Below are 13,912 nucleotides of genomic sequence, written 5' to 3' on the forward strand. Positions count from 1 at the left end.
ATTATGACAGGAAGACTCGAATTGCTGTTATTGGAAGACTTTGAGTTGAAAATTAAACTTCAACGTCAGTTTGGCTTTAACCCCCCTGTTGCATCATCTATTAGGGTTTGCGATGCTTTCTTAAGAAAACATTCGAGCAACAGCTACCGAGTATTGATTCATGGACATGTAAATAACCAGGAAATAAGTTCTCTTTTGAAAGATAAAAAGCAACAAGGGGTTAACATCTCAAGAACTGAAAGCGTACTTATGAGATCTGGAGAGATCAGTCCCAGGGGATGATAGTATCGAGCATTCTAGCTCATTTGCAGCCTCGAAGGAGACCGACCGCAACCTCAATTCCCTCTAATTTCCCTCTGAACTGATCTTTCTAGATCCCTCGGAGTAGCAATAGCGAAAATGACAGGGATCTCGCAAGAACGGACCTGGAAGAATTACTCGAACCGCTTCCGCTTCCTAATTTCAAAGATGGAGAAGTAACTTCACCGATTCAGGAAACCAGGTCCACTCTCCTGAGCTACCGCAATCAACGATGCTACCCCCTTACATAAATTTCCACGAGAAGCTTCCAGTAACCAACGAACAAAGAACTAGCCTACTTTCTGACGAACAAAACGGTACGATCACTCGGGGATAAGAGTCCAAGTGATCGAAGACTGGTCCGTGGAAGCCACAGACGGCGTTTGCAAACGGAACCCGAAGACCCTTCTGTCGCCTCTTCTGTACTCTCAACATCAATGAAGATGTCGCGCAGAATAGGCCAAGCTGTGCGCGTAGTTTTGCGCCGCCTCCGTCGTGGTAGTCTCGGTGGATCCAAGGGCACCCTTCAGACTCCTGTCCCATCCACCGCCGCTTTGCTGCCAACCGCCATGGTCGTGACTCTGCTTCTGACTGAGGAGCTTCTTCAGCCCGATGATCAGCGACAGGACCAGAGCGATCTTGCTGATAATCAGGGCCTTTCCAGCGAGCAGGAACAGCACTCCCAAGGCTAGGGGTATCAGCGCCGCCATCTTCATGGCCATCCCCATCATCATCATGCCCATCATTTTCTTCATTTTACCACGGCCCTCCTCCATGCCTCTCTTCAGCTCGCCAGGGCTCGTTTTAGGCAGACGAATCTGCACGTTGAAGCTGTTCAACAGCGAGGCGACCCGATCCAGCAGGATCTCCGTCAGGATCTCGTCTTTACTGCCAGCGTTTCTCCCCAGACTAGCCTCCAAGTCGGCGATGGAGCTCTTCGGCGCCTCGTCGGTGGTTCTGATCAGCTCGAAGTTCTCCGACAGCGGCAGAGTACGCATTCTGCCCAGCCTCTCGAAGAACGATATCGCCTTCTTCTTCAGACACGGCGAGACGGCCATGTTGCGGTGCTGGCACTCCTCGTAGACGCGGTACATCGCTCGGAACCCCCTGTCGACGATACCGTCGTCGTCCTTCGTCGTCGTGGACGCGTAGACGAACGCACTGCACGCCAACAAGACGAACACACACTTGGACAGATCCATTTTCGACGTTCCGACCGGGTGCACGGGTGGGTAATCCTCGACGGAGACGACTCGTGAGCGAACGTTTCGGATGAACCGGGCACTGGAACGGGAGACCTTCACCGAGACGAGATCAGCGCACTTTACGCGGGCTTGAGGATCCTCGACTAGAGAGAACTGGCGCCAGGACCAGGCGTCTGGGCTGATATATACCATCGAGTGGTCGTCCTTCGCGGAACGGGGGTGAGAGCTGTCTCCCACGTCAACAACCTAACCAACACCGCGGATGTGCCCGCGACTAAGCGACTCCCCGCGTCCCCCCCCCCCCATCGCTGGTCCACGGAAGCATCCAAACAAACGTTCTCCGCGCTCCGTCCTACTCTTGTTTTCTTCCTTCTCCGACGCTCGGGAGGCAACGTAGGATTCTCTCGTAGAGCATGTGACCCATCCTGACACAGAGACCCACTCAAGCTCAAGAAGGTAGAACGCCCGTGCTCGGTCGTTGAGTTTCGCTGACTTCGGTCGGGATTCGCCCGTCAGCTGCCAGGGGAGGGATGAGGGGAAGGCAACGATGCACCAGGAAGCATCCCATTGGCGCGCCTGGCACCGTGACCCCTGTCGACCTTTCGGCTAGCGTCGTGACGCTTGGAAGTAGTTTTAGGTCGCGGACTGTCCGCGTCCTTACTCTCGCGCGTCTTCAGCCTCAAACCTCTCCGCGGGACGAATTATTGCGATCTAGATTTGGTCGAGGGAAAATCGATCCCAGGTTCGATCGATGGCTGCGGTGGGATCACGTTTTACTGAATGTGTCGTAAACTTTAATTGAATTTCGAATTTGACTCGAGTGGAAATTCGATTTAATTTGAATGGAATAGTGATTGCGCTTGAATTGAGTCTTAACTGCATTGAAATTGAATTGAAAATGGCTGCGGTGGGATCATGGTTTACTGAATGTGTCGTAAACTTTAATCGAACTTCGAATTCGACTCGAATGGATATCGAATCTAATGTGAATGGAACAGTGATTGCGCTTGAATAGAGTTCTAATTGCATTGGAATTGAATTTGAAAAATGAGGGAAAATCGATGGCTGCGGTAGGATCATGGTTTACTGAATGTGACGTAAACTTTAATTGAATTTCGAATTCTACTTGAGTGAACATCGAATTGAATTTTAATGGAATAGCGATTACGCTTGAATTGAGTTTTGATTTCAGTGGAATTGAATTTGAATTATGAGCTTGAATTGCATTAAAATTAATTCAAATAAAATACGAGTGGATTTGTACTTAATGGCATTTTTTTTTATTAAAGATTGCTAGCATACTAAGAGTACGTCCACTATTTTCATTGAAATTTAAGAAACTGCAAGCTTTCTATTTTCTCCTTATCGCTAGATATAGAAAACCATTGTGTGGAGTGAAACTGAGTTGCTGCGTAAAAATATGAGAGTACAGAAAAAAGCGTAGTGAACACGTTAAAACTATTCAAGGTAAGTATGTCAGCGGTTGACAATTTAGTTCTTACGGGGTGATCGCATCAAATTCATAGCACCAGGTGGCTGATGTTCTTTTATGATCTCACAAAGATAAAATTTATGTATGCTACGTAATTACATCGTGTCTTCTACGAAAAGTACTAACATTTGGCCCTCTTTACAATCTGTAGTACATCTGTAACACTTTCGAGAGAATGATAAAACATAGGTAAGTATCATTGAAGACAGTGCGAAGCAAAGTGTTTATATGTATGCCGTTCATGGAACCAGAAAGAATACTTAATTAAAATGAATTGCAAGTTCAATTAAAGTTCGATTCATGTTCAACTTAAGGCCAACCCGAATCAATTTAAAATAAAACTTTTCCTCGATCGTTTATTAATCTTAAGTACATTCAGTATAAGTCCTCGAAAGTTTGGCAACGACCGAAAGTTTCTCCGGATGTTTATCGATCCGGTTGCTTTGATATCTGTGCTGAAAATCGATTGTTCTCGTCCGCAAACCGTACATCGAGATTGATTCGATCCTCCAAGCGACGAGCACGGCGAAATCAACTTCTTCGGTTTGTCGTGTTTTTGAGACAGGAAACGCGGTGCACCGTGACCGATGATTGAAATTCCGCTGCAGCCGACGACGATCGAGGAGATCGCGGAGTCATGGTTCCGAATTCTCGTTAACTGCTCGAGTGATTTCGAGATGTAGTCGTTCGCAATGAAACACGTAACGGAGAGAGGAGGATTACGCCTTGTTAAAAGCGAACAGCATCGACTGTACCCTTTTTGCTCGTTGCACCACGCCGAAGAGCCTCACCTTCACTCGCAAACTTCTCCTTTTTCCGAAGCTCCTGGGCGTGTCCTGATGAAAACAAACGCCATCCTGTTAACTGGATTACTGAGTACACTGGACTCAAGTTGATTGAGCTATTTAGATGAAGCACGCCTTCTGAGAACTCAAGTTGAATAGAATTTGAATTGAACTTGGATTGAACTTGAATTGAGCTGGAGTTGAACTTGAATTCAAATTAAATAAGTATTCACAATAAAATTTTCTTGTGACATTGGGAAAATTCCTTTCAATATCGGCCCTGAAAATTGTTTAACATCTTAATGAACGGACTGGTGATTCATAAACAAACTCGATGCCTTCAAACCTACCAATCATACCAATAAACTGTCCAGTTGACAATCGATAGGAGAGACAGTGGATGGAGATTCTCTTCAGAAAAAGTGCATCATGGGTGACGAATGAACCAGGTTACAATTTTCCCTCGGTTTCCAAAAGGCAAGAAAGCTACCTGTTATTTCTCGAAATGGAGCCATCGGATAGAATGTGTCACTGTGCCGATCTCACGCGTAACGCTGGCACATGTTCGATCGAGGTTAACGCATCTCTAATGCGACAACGATGCATCCTCCACGCTGGCTTACCTACTTCGCGTTATCCCATAGCAAAGGCCCGCCACGAATGGAGCCGAACAGTGTTAACGCGCGTGCCACATTCGCGGCACGCGAAACGAATTCGCACGAGCGCCGCGAGAAACAGATTCCGCGGTGAACAATACTCGTTTATTGCGTCGCAAAACCGAATCGTTCGAGCGCGCTAGCGCGTGATACGAGGTGAATGGTTCGGAACACTCTCGACGCGATGCTGGTACGCGTGAAGGTATGCGCTCACTTCGATTTCGAAAGAAATTTTAGATTATGAAAATTCATAAGTAATTTTTGGTTGCTTGGACGTATGCTTAAAGGGGGTTTGAGACGTAATAAGTGTAGAACGTTGTTTTGTTATTAATATTTTAGATTTAGATCGAGAATAGGCATGACGACTCTTGTGGTCTAAGGGAATTAATTCGATATAAACAAAAAAATTCATGAATTGATCAAATTACAGGTCATTGATAAATGTAACCTGATTCGAACTTAAATCAAGCTTGAGTTTTTGAATCGAGTTTGAATTGTACTCGAATGGAACGTGAGGATTTTCTAGCAATCCTTCCGTCGCCTTTCGTTTATCAACTCGTCCAAAGTGACACTTTCGGTCTTCAGCTGGTTCGTATCGCCACTTAACGAGTTTACACAGCGCGCGTGCCACGCAGGTTAACGAGCCCGCGGAAAAGTGTTTCCACTTACGTAATTTGACACCGCGTGAATAATCACAGGCGACGTTTTCCAGAGCGATAGAAGTGAGGCAATGGGTTAAGCAGCCAGAAAGCGCGCGATTCTCCCCGGGAGATGCTTTATCGATAAGGAGCCGTTTCTCGTTTCTCTATGTTATTAGATTCAGGTCACCGATCCGCAACAGGTGGCCGTGTCCCCGCGTTAGCTTCTGACCTAGCTCATTACCACGGCTCTGAGGCCACGAATTTATATGCTTGTCGTCTCACCTGGCTACTGGTCGATTTCGCTCCAGGGATTTTCCCAGCACGACGTTGGATACTAAACAGATGAACATTGGTGCTCCCTGTGACGTCGATTTAATATTGATTGGTCACTGTTAACCAGGAGGAAGACCTTACAGTTTGTAACAGGCCTCGATTCTGTTTAATAAGGCTTTCTTATTTTATTTCTTTTTTAGTTGTACAGACAAGTATATGGTGCACCAAAGTCAAACTTTGTGAGGTCTACTTGATTTTTAATGGAATTTCAATGTAATTAAAATTGGGTTCGAAATGAATTATGGTCGAGATTGAATTGAATTCAAATTTTACTGTAGACTTGAACTGATTTCGAATTGGATTTCAATTCGCATCTAACTGTATACCTTCAATGGCCGAGGACTCTAATTATCAGGTTACAGAAGCGTAGTAATTGTCTTCTTTTCGCAGCTTCACCTTGCGTGTGGTCCCAGATCTTCGGAGGCTACAATCCTGCATACTTCTAAGCAGTGAATCGAGGATGCTCGATCGGCCCAGTGGCACACAAAGCCGTCGAGGAAAAAGAGTTAGCCTTTTAGACCTTGTTCTCTACTTCCCAAGCGTATGAAAAGCGGGGGAGTTGGAGTTAATTTCTACTTGGGAAGGAGCTAGGCATCTCGGTTCGGCGACAGTGTTTCATATAATAAGCAGAGGCTTCAGTCTCTGTCAACACTTTTCATTCGTCGACACTGACGGCTGTCACGAGTTTTTATCTAAACATTCACGTATGCGACTTATTTTCTCGAACGCAAACAAAAATCGTATACTTCGAGAACTTGTATTTTTGAAACTATTCTGAAATCTGAAAAGTGATGACTTAAACCCCCTCTAATCTCATATTAACTCTGTTATATTTCAATATCAACAAAATTAGCCGAAAAAAGTGATCGATTGGAGCCCTTTCGATCTGGAATAATTCATTAACGAAAATTCCAGAATTCAGTATGCTGAAGCTCCGAAATAAATTTGAAATTTTCAAAACGATGACTTAAACTCCCTCCAAATTTCCATGGACCACAACATACTCCAACGTCGCAAAAATCTCTCTGCTCGCGTCCATTGAATGAACGATTCGTCTCGGGATGAACCACGTTCCGTCGTATTTCAATTTCACTGGGGTCTCCGTAATTCAGCGCAAAAACCACCGACTTGACACGGAACGATCGTTAACTCCTTCCACCGTTACTCCCTTCCAACGACCTGGTGCGCAGCTTCCTAGTCCCTCTCAATTAGCCCAATTCCTTTTGATTTCAGTTGCAGCAGAGGTCTGGGTTTTCACACTGCACGCGGAACGCAATTACCAGCGACCGTGGACCATGATTCAACCGTGGTTGGACGCAACTGACTCGCTATCGTATTGTTTTTAAACGCGTAGCTGCGTCTCGAATCGGTCAAACACGCCGCGATACCGATTCCGCGGAGCAGTTGCATTCACGCTCTGTATGGCGTAACCGCTAATTGCTTCTGAACTTATAAAAATGGGCGATCGTTGGGGCGGCCAGTCCGCGTTGAACATGCTTCGACGTATGTTCGCTGTTCTGCCTCTGTGGGGTATTATAGCACTCTGCAGCGCGTCTGCCGTCCGTCGGAATGTCGATCTTGGAGTGGCGAGTACGATCGATTGCGGGAAGGATGGGAATTCGACAGCTTGCGCGTCGAGGGTACAGGAAGTTGAGTCTGGGAGCAATAGGACGGTGTTCAGAGTGTCCAGGGGGCTCGATGGAGGATCTCTGGGATACGGAGACGGGGGAGTCGAAGAGGGTGAGTTCGTTGGAGGGTGAATTGGAGCTCTTGGGGACTGGGGTTGATTTTGGTGACGAGGCTCTGGACTGAGGCGTGATCTTGAAGTCCTTGTCTGTGAATAATATTTACGGTCAATCCCATAAATAATCTGTTGAAGAAACTTGTTTAAATTAAATTGTACGTTCAATGTTTCGAAATAAATTTTTCATTATAAGTATATAAAAGTGTAAAGTATATTTATATACATGTTTATAGTGAAACAGTTATTTGAAATCATCAAATTCATCATTTAATTCATATAAATTTCTTCAATAGACATAGGGGGCATTATTTATGAGTATTGTCTGAAGCTGTTGTTTATGAACAATATTTTGCTAATATCAATGTTTTAAACATGTGTGTATAAAAACTGTGCCTAAACATCGAATCCTGGAGACTCGATGATAATGTTTTAAGGGGAATTGGAAGGTACGTGTCAAACATATCGCAATATATATGTACCTCATATATACTGAGTCCATTAATTGATTTTATAATATTTTATTACTAATAAAATGACTAAATTCATTCCAAATATTACATCTAAAATCCCTGGTTTTAGACATACCGGGTTCTAATAACGATATTTAAAATTATCAAAATTTCGAATCCAACTCACTGATAACTGATTCATTTCCATTTTAATCTCCATGCGAATTTTAATCCTATCTCGAAGACTTTCTTCCAACGGTCTCAGAAAATTGCTGACCATGATAATCAGCAGTGCTCGAATAATAAGTAACCCTTGCTGCCTTATATTCAAGGAGAATAGTTTTGTTTAGGTCAGATTTCATGCGAGTGAGTTTTCCACGAGTTTGCCTAGAATCACAATGATACAGTTCTTCCCAAGGAACACGCTTCTGGAAAATCTGGGATACCGTTTCGTGGGAACGATTCTGCGTTGTTGCTCAGCGCTGGCTAATTATTTAATTACTCGATTAATGCCATAAGTTAACTCCACTTTCTGGTTTCCTTTTAGCGTAATCTTTGCAGACGATCGCTGACAAACACGTAACTCTTTTTCCAACCGGAGAAGATTGTTTCCACGTGCTCATCGCGTGACAAGAAATCTCTTCAATCACTGTCTCCTTATACAGGGTGAGGCATTCAAGACAGTCCATCCGAAAAACTTATTTGTTTTTGCTTCTGCAGAAAAATACCTTCGACAAATCTTGCTTGGTTTCGAAGGACATAGGCCTTGGTGTCGGTACATTTTTCGTGGATGGTGTTGTGAATGAGATATGAAGATTAACATCTTTTTTTTTTAATGGGAGAATGAATTTTCCATGGCAGAATTTGATGGAGTATTCGACTGTGAGTATATAAATATTCGTAACAATCATTAGTTTCCGAAATATTCAGCTGGTGATTATTATTTGACCTTCGTTGACCTTGAATTTTCAGGTCGTTGAACACGTTCTTCACTGAAGAGGATATTTTCTAAGATACGCAACTGCAACAGGAGCTTTAAGGCACTGTGTGGCTCATGCTTGACATTCGAGGCGATGAGACGTACACACGACATAGCACTACAAAGACTGCTATGATTCCAATAACTTTAAAGCAGAATATCTTGGAAATTTATGGAAAGTAAACATGAACCTATTTCTAAAAAAAATAAGTTCATCTTCATAGGTCCTTGATACCGTCACATGACATAGACAATTATGTCAATCTTGAAAACAAGCAAGAAAACGCAAGATTTATTTGAAACAATTTCGTTTATTGTCAAGAATAAGTAAATTATTCAGGTGGTCAGTTTTAATTGCCTCATTTTACCCTGTTACAGCAAATGAAAAATAATTGTAATGAAAGAAATTCACCTTTTGGCTCGTCTATATATTTACAAGAGATAAATATATATTTATATATTTTAATTTAATTGATTGCGTTCGTTTTCTTCAGTCTCCTCGCGCAAGAAGAAGAACAGAGGGAACTGGAAGCTGTTGGTCTACTTTCTCGGAGCAGGGAAGCTGACGATGCTTTATATTCTCATTCATGCTGTCGCTGCGGTTGCTGGAAAAGCTCTGGTCGTTGGAAAAGTCGCCCTCGCCATTGCCACTGCGGTCTTGCTGAAAAAATCACTAGGTGAATCATTCTAAAATGATAGAATGTGTTATTACAAAATTATTTTTGTGCACGTAATAATAAAACTAAAAAGGGTTCTTATTACGATATCCAATTTTATTTCCAGAGCACAAGGAGAAAATTTTATACGAAATAGTCAAACATCCGCATTATAGCTACGAACACACGCACAGCTCGAGCGTGGACCTCGATCATAATGGTGGATTTGGTGAACATGACTTTGGCCACAGGAAACGACGAAGAACTTACATAAAATGAAAAAAGATTGCATGTAACTGAAACGATATAAGAAATTATCTAAAAGTGTATTCTTAAAATTCAAATTTATTTCAATGGTATGAAATAGTATGACATTGTTAATAAACTAAATAAATAGTAAAACTGTGCAGACTGAATAAATAATAGAAATGATATAATCATATAAAATGAAATTGATCAAAATCAATAGTGAAATTATTATGAAACCTATGGAATAAATGGGATACTCTATTTAACAACCTTTATTTATCAGTCAAGATCAGCCACTTTTACACAATATACATACAAATCACTACAAGGTCACGTGTCACAAGTACAAATATCGTTAATTTGTTGTATCACCCACACAAAATAAATTAACATTTCACCACAGGTAACTATATTAAATACAATCGAGTTCGTTAATAAATAAAGCCTTGATACCTTTCGTCACATACCACTTAACAAGTGTCTCGTCAACGTCGATCACGACCATGGCAATTATGGTCGTACTTAAATTTTAATTTACACGTATATATAATCAGAAGCATGACTATTCTTCTTACGCGTTTGGGGGTCATTAACCCTGAAAAAGGGACAATCAAGTCTGCCAAACTTTTCATTTATTGCTCCTTATTTAGTCATAAATAAATATCAGTTCTTTCTTATGGTTGTCCTACGAATATTCTATTTAATTATTCGAATATAGTTATTGAAATTCATTTCAGTCTCAGGCCAAGCTCCATACAATATAACATATATTAAGTTTTATTCATTTTTAGTAGAAAAATCTCGACGATAATAATAAAGTAGAATTAAGAAGAGGAATAAAATACTACCCATAAAGTTTTAACCAATGAACCCAAAAATGTTAGATACATTAATAAACATCATTACAATTTAAAGTTTCATCTTTTTATTCCTCTCATCGATACTTCATAATTTTATTACTATCGTAAACATTCATTCGCCAAAGTCAAATATTATAAATACATAAAGCTTGTCCCAAAACAAAAATGAGTTTTAATATTTAAAAACCAGTCAATCAGTATCAGACATCAACACGTGCTTCAATTGGGGGTCTGCTCCCTTGGCCTACTTAAGGGTTAAATATCATACATTTCACGAGTCATCGTACCATAATTACTCAGAACCGCCATTTAATAGAACTAAAATAACACGAAATAAATTAAGAGTTTTTGTAACTGGATTCAAGTGGGTGAAACACCATCCATAGCCCTTTGCCAGCCTCCGCCGTATCCACCGCCGCCTCCACCGCCTCCATAGCTTCCATGGTGCTCCGAGCCAGTCGCATAGATCACTTCGTGACCTCCACCACCTTGACTGGACACCAGCTTCTTCAGACCAACGATAGCGCTCAGGACCAAGGCTATCTTCGCAGTCAGCAACGCCGTACCCGCGATGAAGGCGATTTTGCCATAAGCCAGCTGCGCCATCATTGCTGCAAAATCCATTTTCCATTAGAATACCTTCTATGGAATCCTAAAAACTAACGAAACGCTGGTCGCTCACCTCCCACTGCCAGGGCTCCCATCATTATCGCTCCGTAACCCTTGTTCTTCTTCCTGCGACCTGGGAGAAAATAGACAGAGGTACGATTAGGAAATGAAATCGATGCCGAGGTCCCATAGGCACGCAGAGATATATTATTTGTTGTTTGGCATGTTAAAATTGGGAGCTACAGAATCTACGCTCTGGTGAACAATTTATTATTTATATAAACATAGATTGTCTACGTTTTAAGTTAAGAGAAATGGGATATTGAGATGGACGATGTTGAGGTATAGGAATGAAGGAGTAGATACTTCTTCAACAAGACCTTCACCGTGGCCCAGAACGTCTCTTAACATAACAAACCTTCGTTTCTCTACTAGGTACTCTCACAACCCCACCAGGATAACTCAATTTCCCTCAACACCCTTATGAGAGAGTCCCAATGCTAACCAGAGGAAGTTGAGATCTACAAAATAGTCCAAAATCCGTACCTTCGAAAGTGTCCCCAGGGATGGTGAGTTGAATGCTCCTAGACGCAACGTATTCGTGAAACTTGTTGTCCAGCTTCTGGTCTAGGGTTAACTCCGTTCCATTCTCGTCCTTGAGCGACCTATCGGTGCCTCTGGCACCAGATGAGGGGTCCCTGGTAATGGTCACGTAGTCGTTCAGCACGTACACCGAATTGTCCGTGATGGCGGAGTCCAGGATCTCCAAGGCCCTCTGCTTCAGGCAGTCGAAGGCGTTCTTCTCGCGTGCGCATCGGTCAAACAGCTTCGTGTACTCGTTTTTGCTAACCGCCAGGTGGAGGAGCAGCGTCAGATGAAGGACGAAAATAATTCCCGCGGCCTTGGGCCCCGTCATCGTGACCTGAGGAGTGTAGGATCCTCTGTTCGCAAGGTGGACTCGCGGTAGCCAGCACAGATCTATCGGGCCGCTAGCTGACCGCTTGAAAAATGCCGAGAACTAATTCGAGCTGCTCCGAGTTGGCTCTTTTATAAGGGTATCACAGGTTCTCCTACCAGTGTCCGGTGGTGATCGTCCTTACGGAGGCTCACACCTGATCCACGCGCTGTTTAACGCCTCCTCCTTTGGGAGGAGGGACTCCTGAACCAAAACAAAGCCGTACAGCCCCGTAAGTAAGTATCCCTCTGACCCGGTTGCCAAGTGAAGCCGAAACCACCGCGGAACGGACCAGCGAATGGGAATCGAAGTCCAGCGCTACGAAGGATCGGAAGTCCGCGCTTAGGAAATTTCTTCTTCTGGTTTTTCCACGGGAAAAATGGGATCCGCCTCGAAACGGAATTTGGATCACTCGTAACGCAGCTGAAGAAGTCTGCACTAGCGAGTGATTTCGGCCTGTTAATGAAATTATGCATTTGGCCCCTGGTTACGTCGGATAGAGAAGTGTGATACGTCTGGGACGAGAGTTTGTATCATTCGTGGAATGATTGAAGAAGTGGAAATGAGGATTATGGATGATTTGGGTCCGTTTTAGGCCTTATTGTGTGGGTCTCGTATCAAAATTTTAATGACTTGTAGTGTAATCAATGGAAATGAAAGTAGTGGATGGTTTGAGTGTCTTGAGCTAGGTTTGAAATTGGGCCTTATTCGATCGTGCATCGAACTTCGAGTTTACAATTGGACCACCTTAAGTCAATCACGGGCTATGAATGCCTCGCAACAGGATTCGAATCGTTTGACGTATAATTAACTGTAAATGAATCTAGAGGATCGTTCGAAGACAATGGAATAGGCTCGAAATTGGGCCTCATTAAATCGAACAACGAACTGTGACACGCCTCAAACCAGAATTTGAAACATTTCTCTTGTAATTGGAGATTCGTAAACGATAATTACGAACGATCTGGATTTGATAAAATATGTATATAAATGGACCTTATTAAATCGGACAAAGGATTGTGTCAGAATTTAGAAACGAAATCATATGTTATATGACTGAGGGGCACAAAAGATAAGAGCCTTACCGAATCGACAGCATTTCCAATCGTAATATTTTTAAACCAACGAATGGACATCCACGGAAGTCAAAGACACTTTGTTGGCCAGCGAAAGTTGGCGTCTGCATAAGTTAAGAGCGATCTTCATGCGCGTGGTCAATGTTCTCCATCGCGGGCCATCACCACTCGCGTAGACTTGTGCAATAAATCGCCGCTGGTGTGAATTAATTAATTCCACGAGGATACTGTTAATCTGACACGGATTATGTACCGTGACGCGCCACATTCGACAAATGACCGGAGCAATTACGCGCACACGAATTTTTATTAAATATGTCCACCTCTCGCGGTCAGCCGGGACTCCGTCGACAAAATCCAGGACACACTCTTCTCTGCGTTTATCGTTCCTGTGAACAGACAGTGATCACAATTACCCTACTTTGCCCGGAATAAAATGCGTCTTAACAACATTGTTACACCGTACCCACACAAGTGTGTTCGAGGTTAACAATGGAAATTTCAAGAAGTTTAAAGTTTCAGAAATTTTTACCATTTGCGACTTTATAAGGTTGGAATTATTTAAAGTGATTCAAAGAAATTCTAATATTTCATCAAACTTTTATTGCATTCCGTTAGAGGGCTAGACAATTTTAAAATAAAGTTAAATCCACACAATTTCCAATAACTCTTCCACCCCGAAACTCACCCTTCTCAGCCTCGCGTCATAAACTCAGGCACGCCATTTGCACGTAAAATTCAACGCGCATGCAAATTGCAAGAAAAAGGAGATTTTGCACCGTTACATTGTAACGAATCGTACGTCACGCGTGGATCGAGCGTGCGTCGGGAGGGGACAAGTGCAGGAACTTGCGGAGTCGAGCGCAATCGGTTTCGTGCCTGCGCAGGGGCCGTGAAACGGTGGCGGAAAACAAGGAACTTTT

General features: G+C 43.0%; 3 protein-coding genes across 3 annotated transcripts; 1 reads left to right on the plus strand and 2 right to left on the minus strand.

Annotated features, from left to right (window-relative positions):
- Positions 1-734: 734 nt before the first annotated feature.
- LOC128875334 (uncharacterized) lies at positions 735-1,502 on the minus strand. The gene has a single exon (XM_054120832.1). It carries the CDS (start codon positions 1,500-1,502, stop codon positions 735-737), a length of 768 nt encoding a protein of 255 aa, XP_053976807.1.
- Positions 1,503-6,684: 5,182 nt separating this feature from the next.
- On the plus strand, positions 6,685-9,745 carry LOC128874823 (uncharacterized). The gene is made up of 3 exons (XM_054119916.1): positions 6,685-7,152; positions 9,079-9,261; positions 9,368-9,745. The coding sequence occupies exons 1-3, from the start codon at positions 6,870-6,872 to the stop codon at positions 9,517-9,519; spliced, it is 618 nt and encodes a 205-aa protein (XP_053975891.1). The 5' UTR covers positions 6,685-6,869; the 3' UTR covers positions 9,520-9,745.
- Positions 9,746-10,709: 964 nt separating this feature from the next.
- LOC128875208 (uncharacterized) lies at positions 10,710-11,874 on the minus strand. The gene is made up of 3 exons (XM_054120594.1): positions 11,505-11,874; positions 11,032-11,091; positions 10,710-10,960 (listed from the first exon to the last, which is right to left on the minus strand). The coding sequence occupies exons 1-3, from the start codon at positions 11,872-11,874 to the stop codon at positions 10,710-10,712; spliced, it is 681 nt and encodes a 226-aa protein (XP_053976569.1).
- Positions 11,875-13,912: the final 2,038 nt, after the last annotated feature.

Source organism: Hylaeus volcanicus, chromosome 4 (assembly GCF_026283585.1).
Source record: "Hylaeus volcanicus isolate JK05 chromosome 4, UHH_iyHylVolc1.0_haploid, whole genome shotgun sequence".
NCBI lineage: Eukaryota > Metazoa > Arthropoda > Insecta > Hymenoptera > Colletidae > Hylaeus > Hylaeus volcanicus.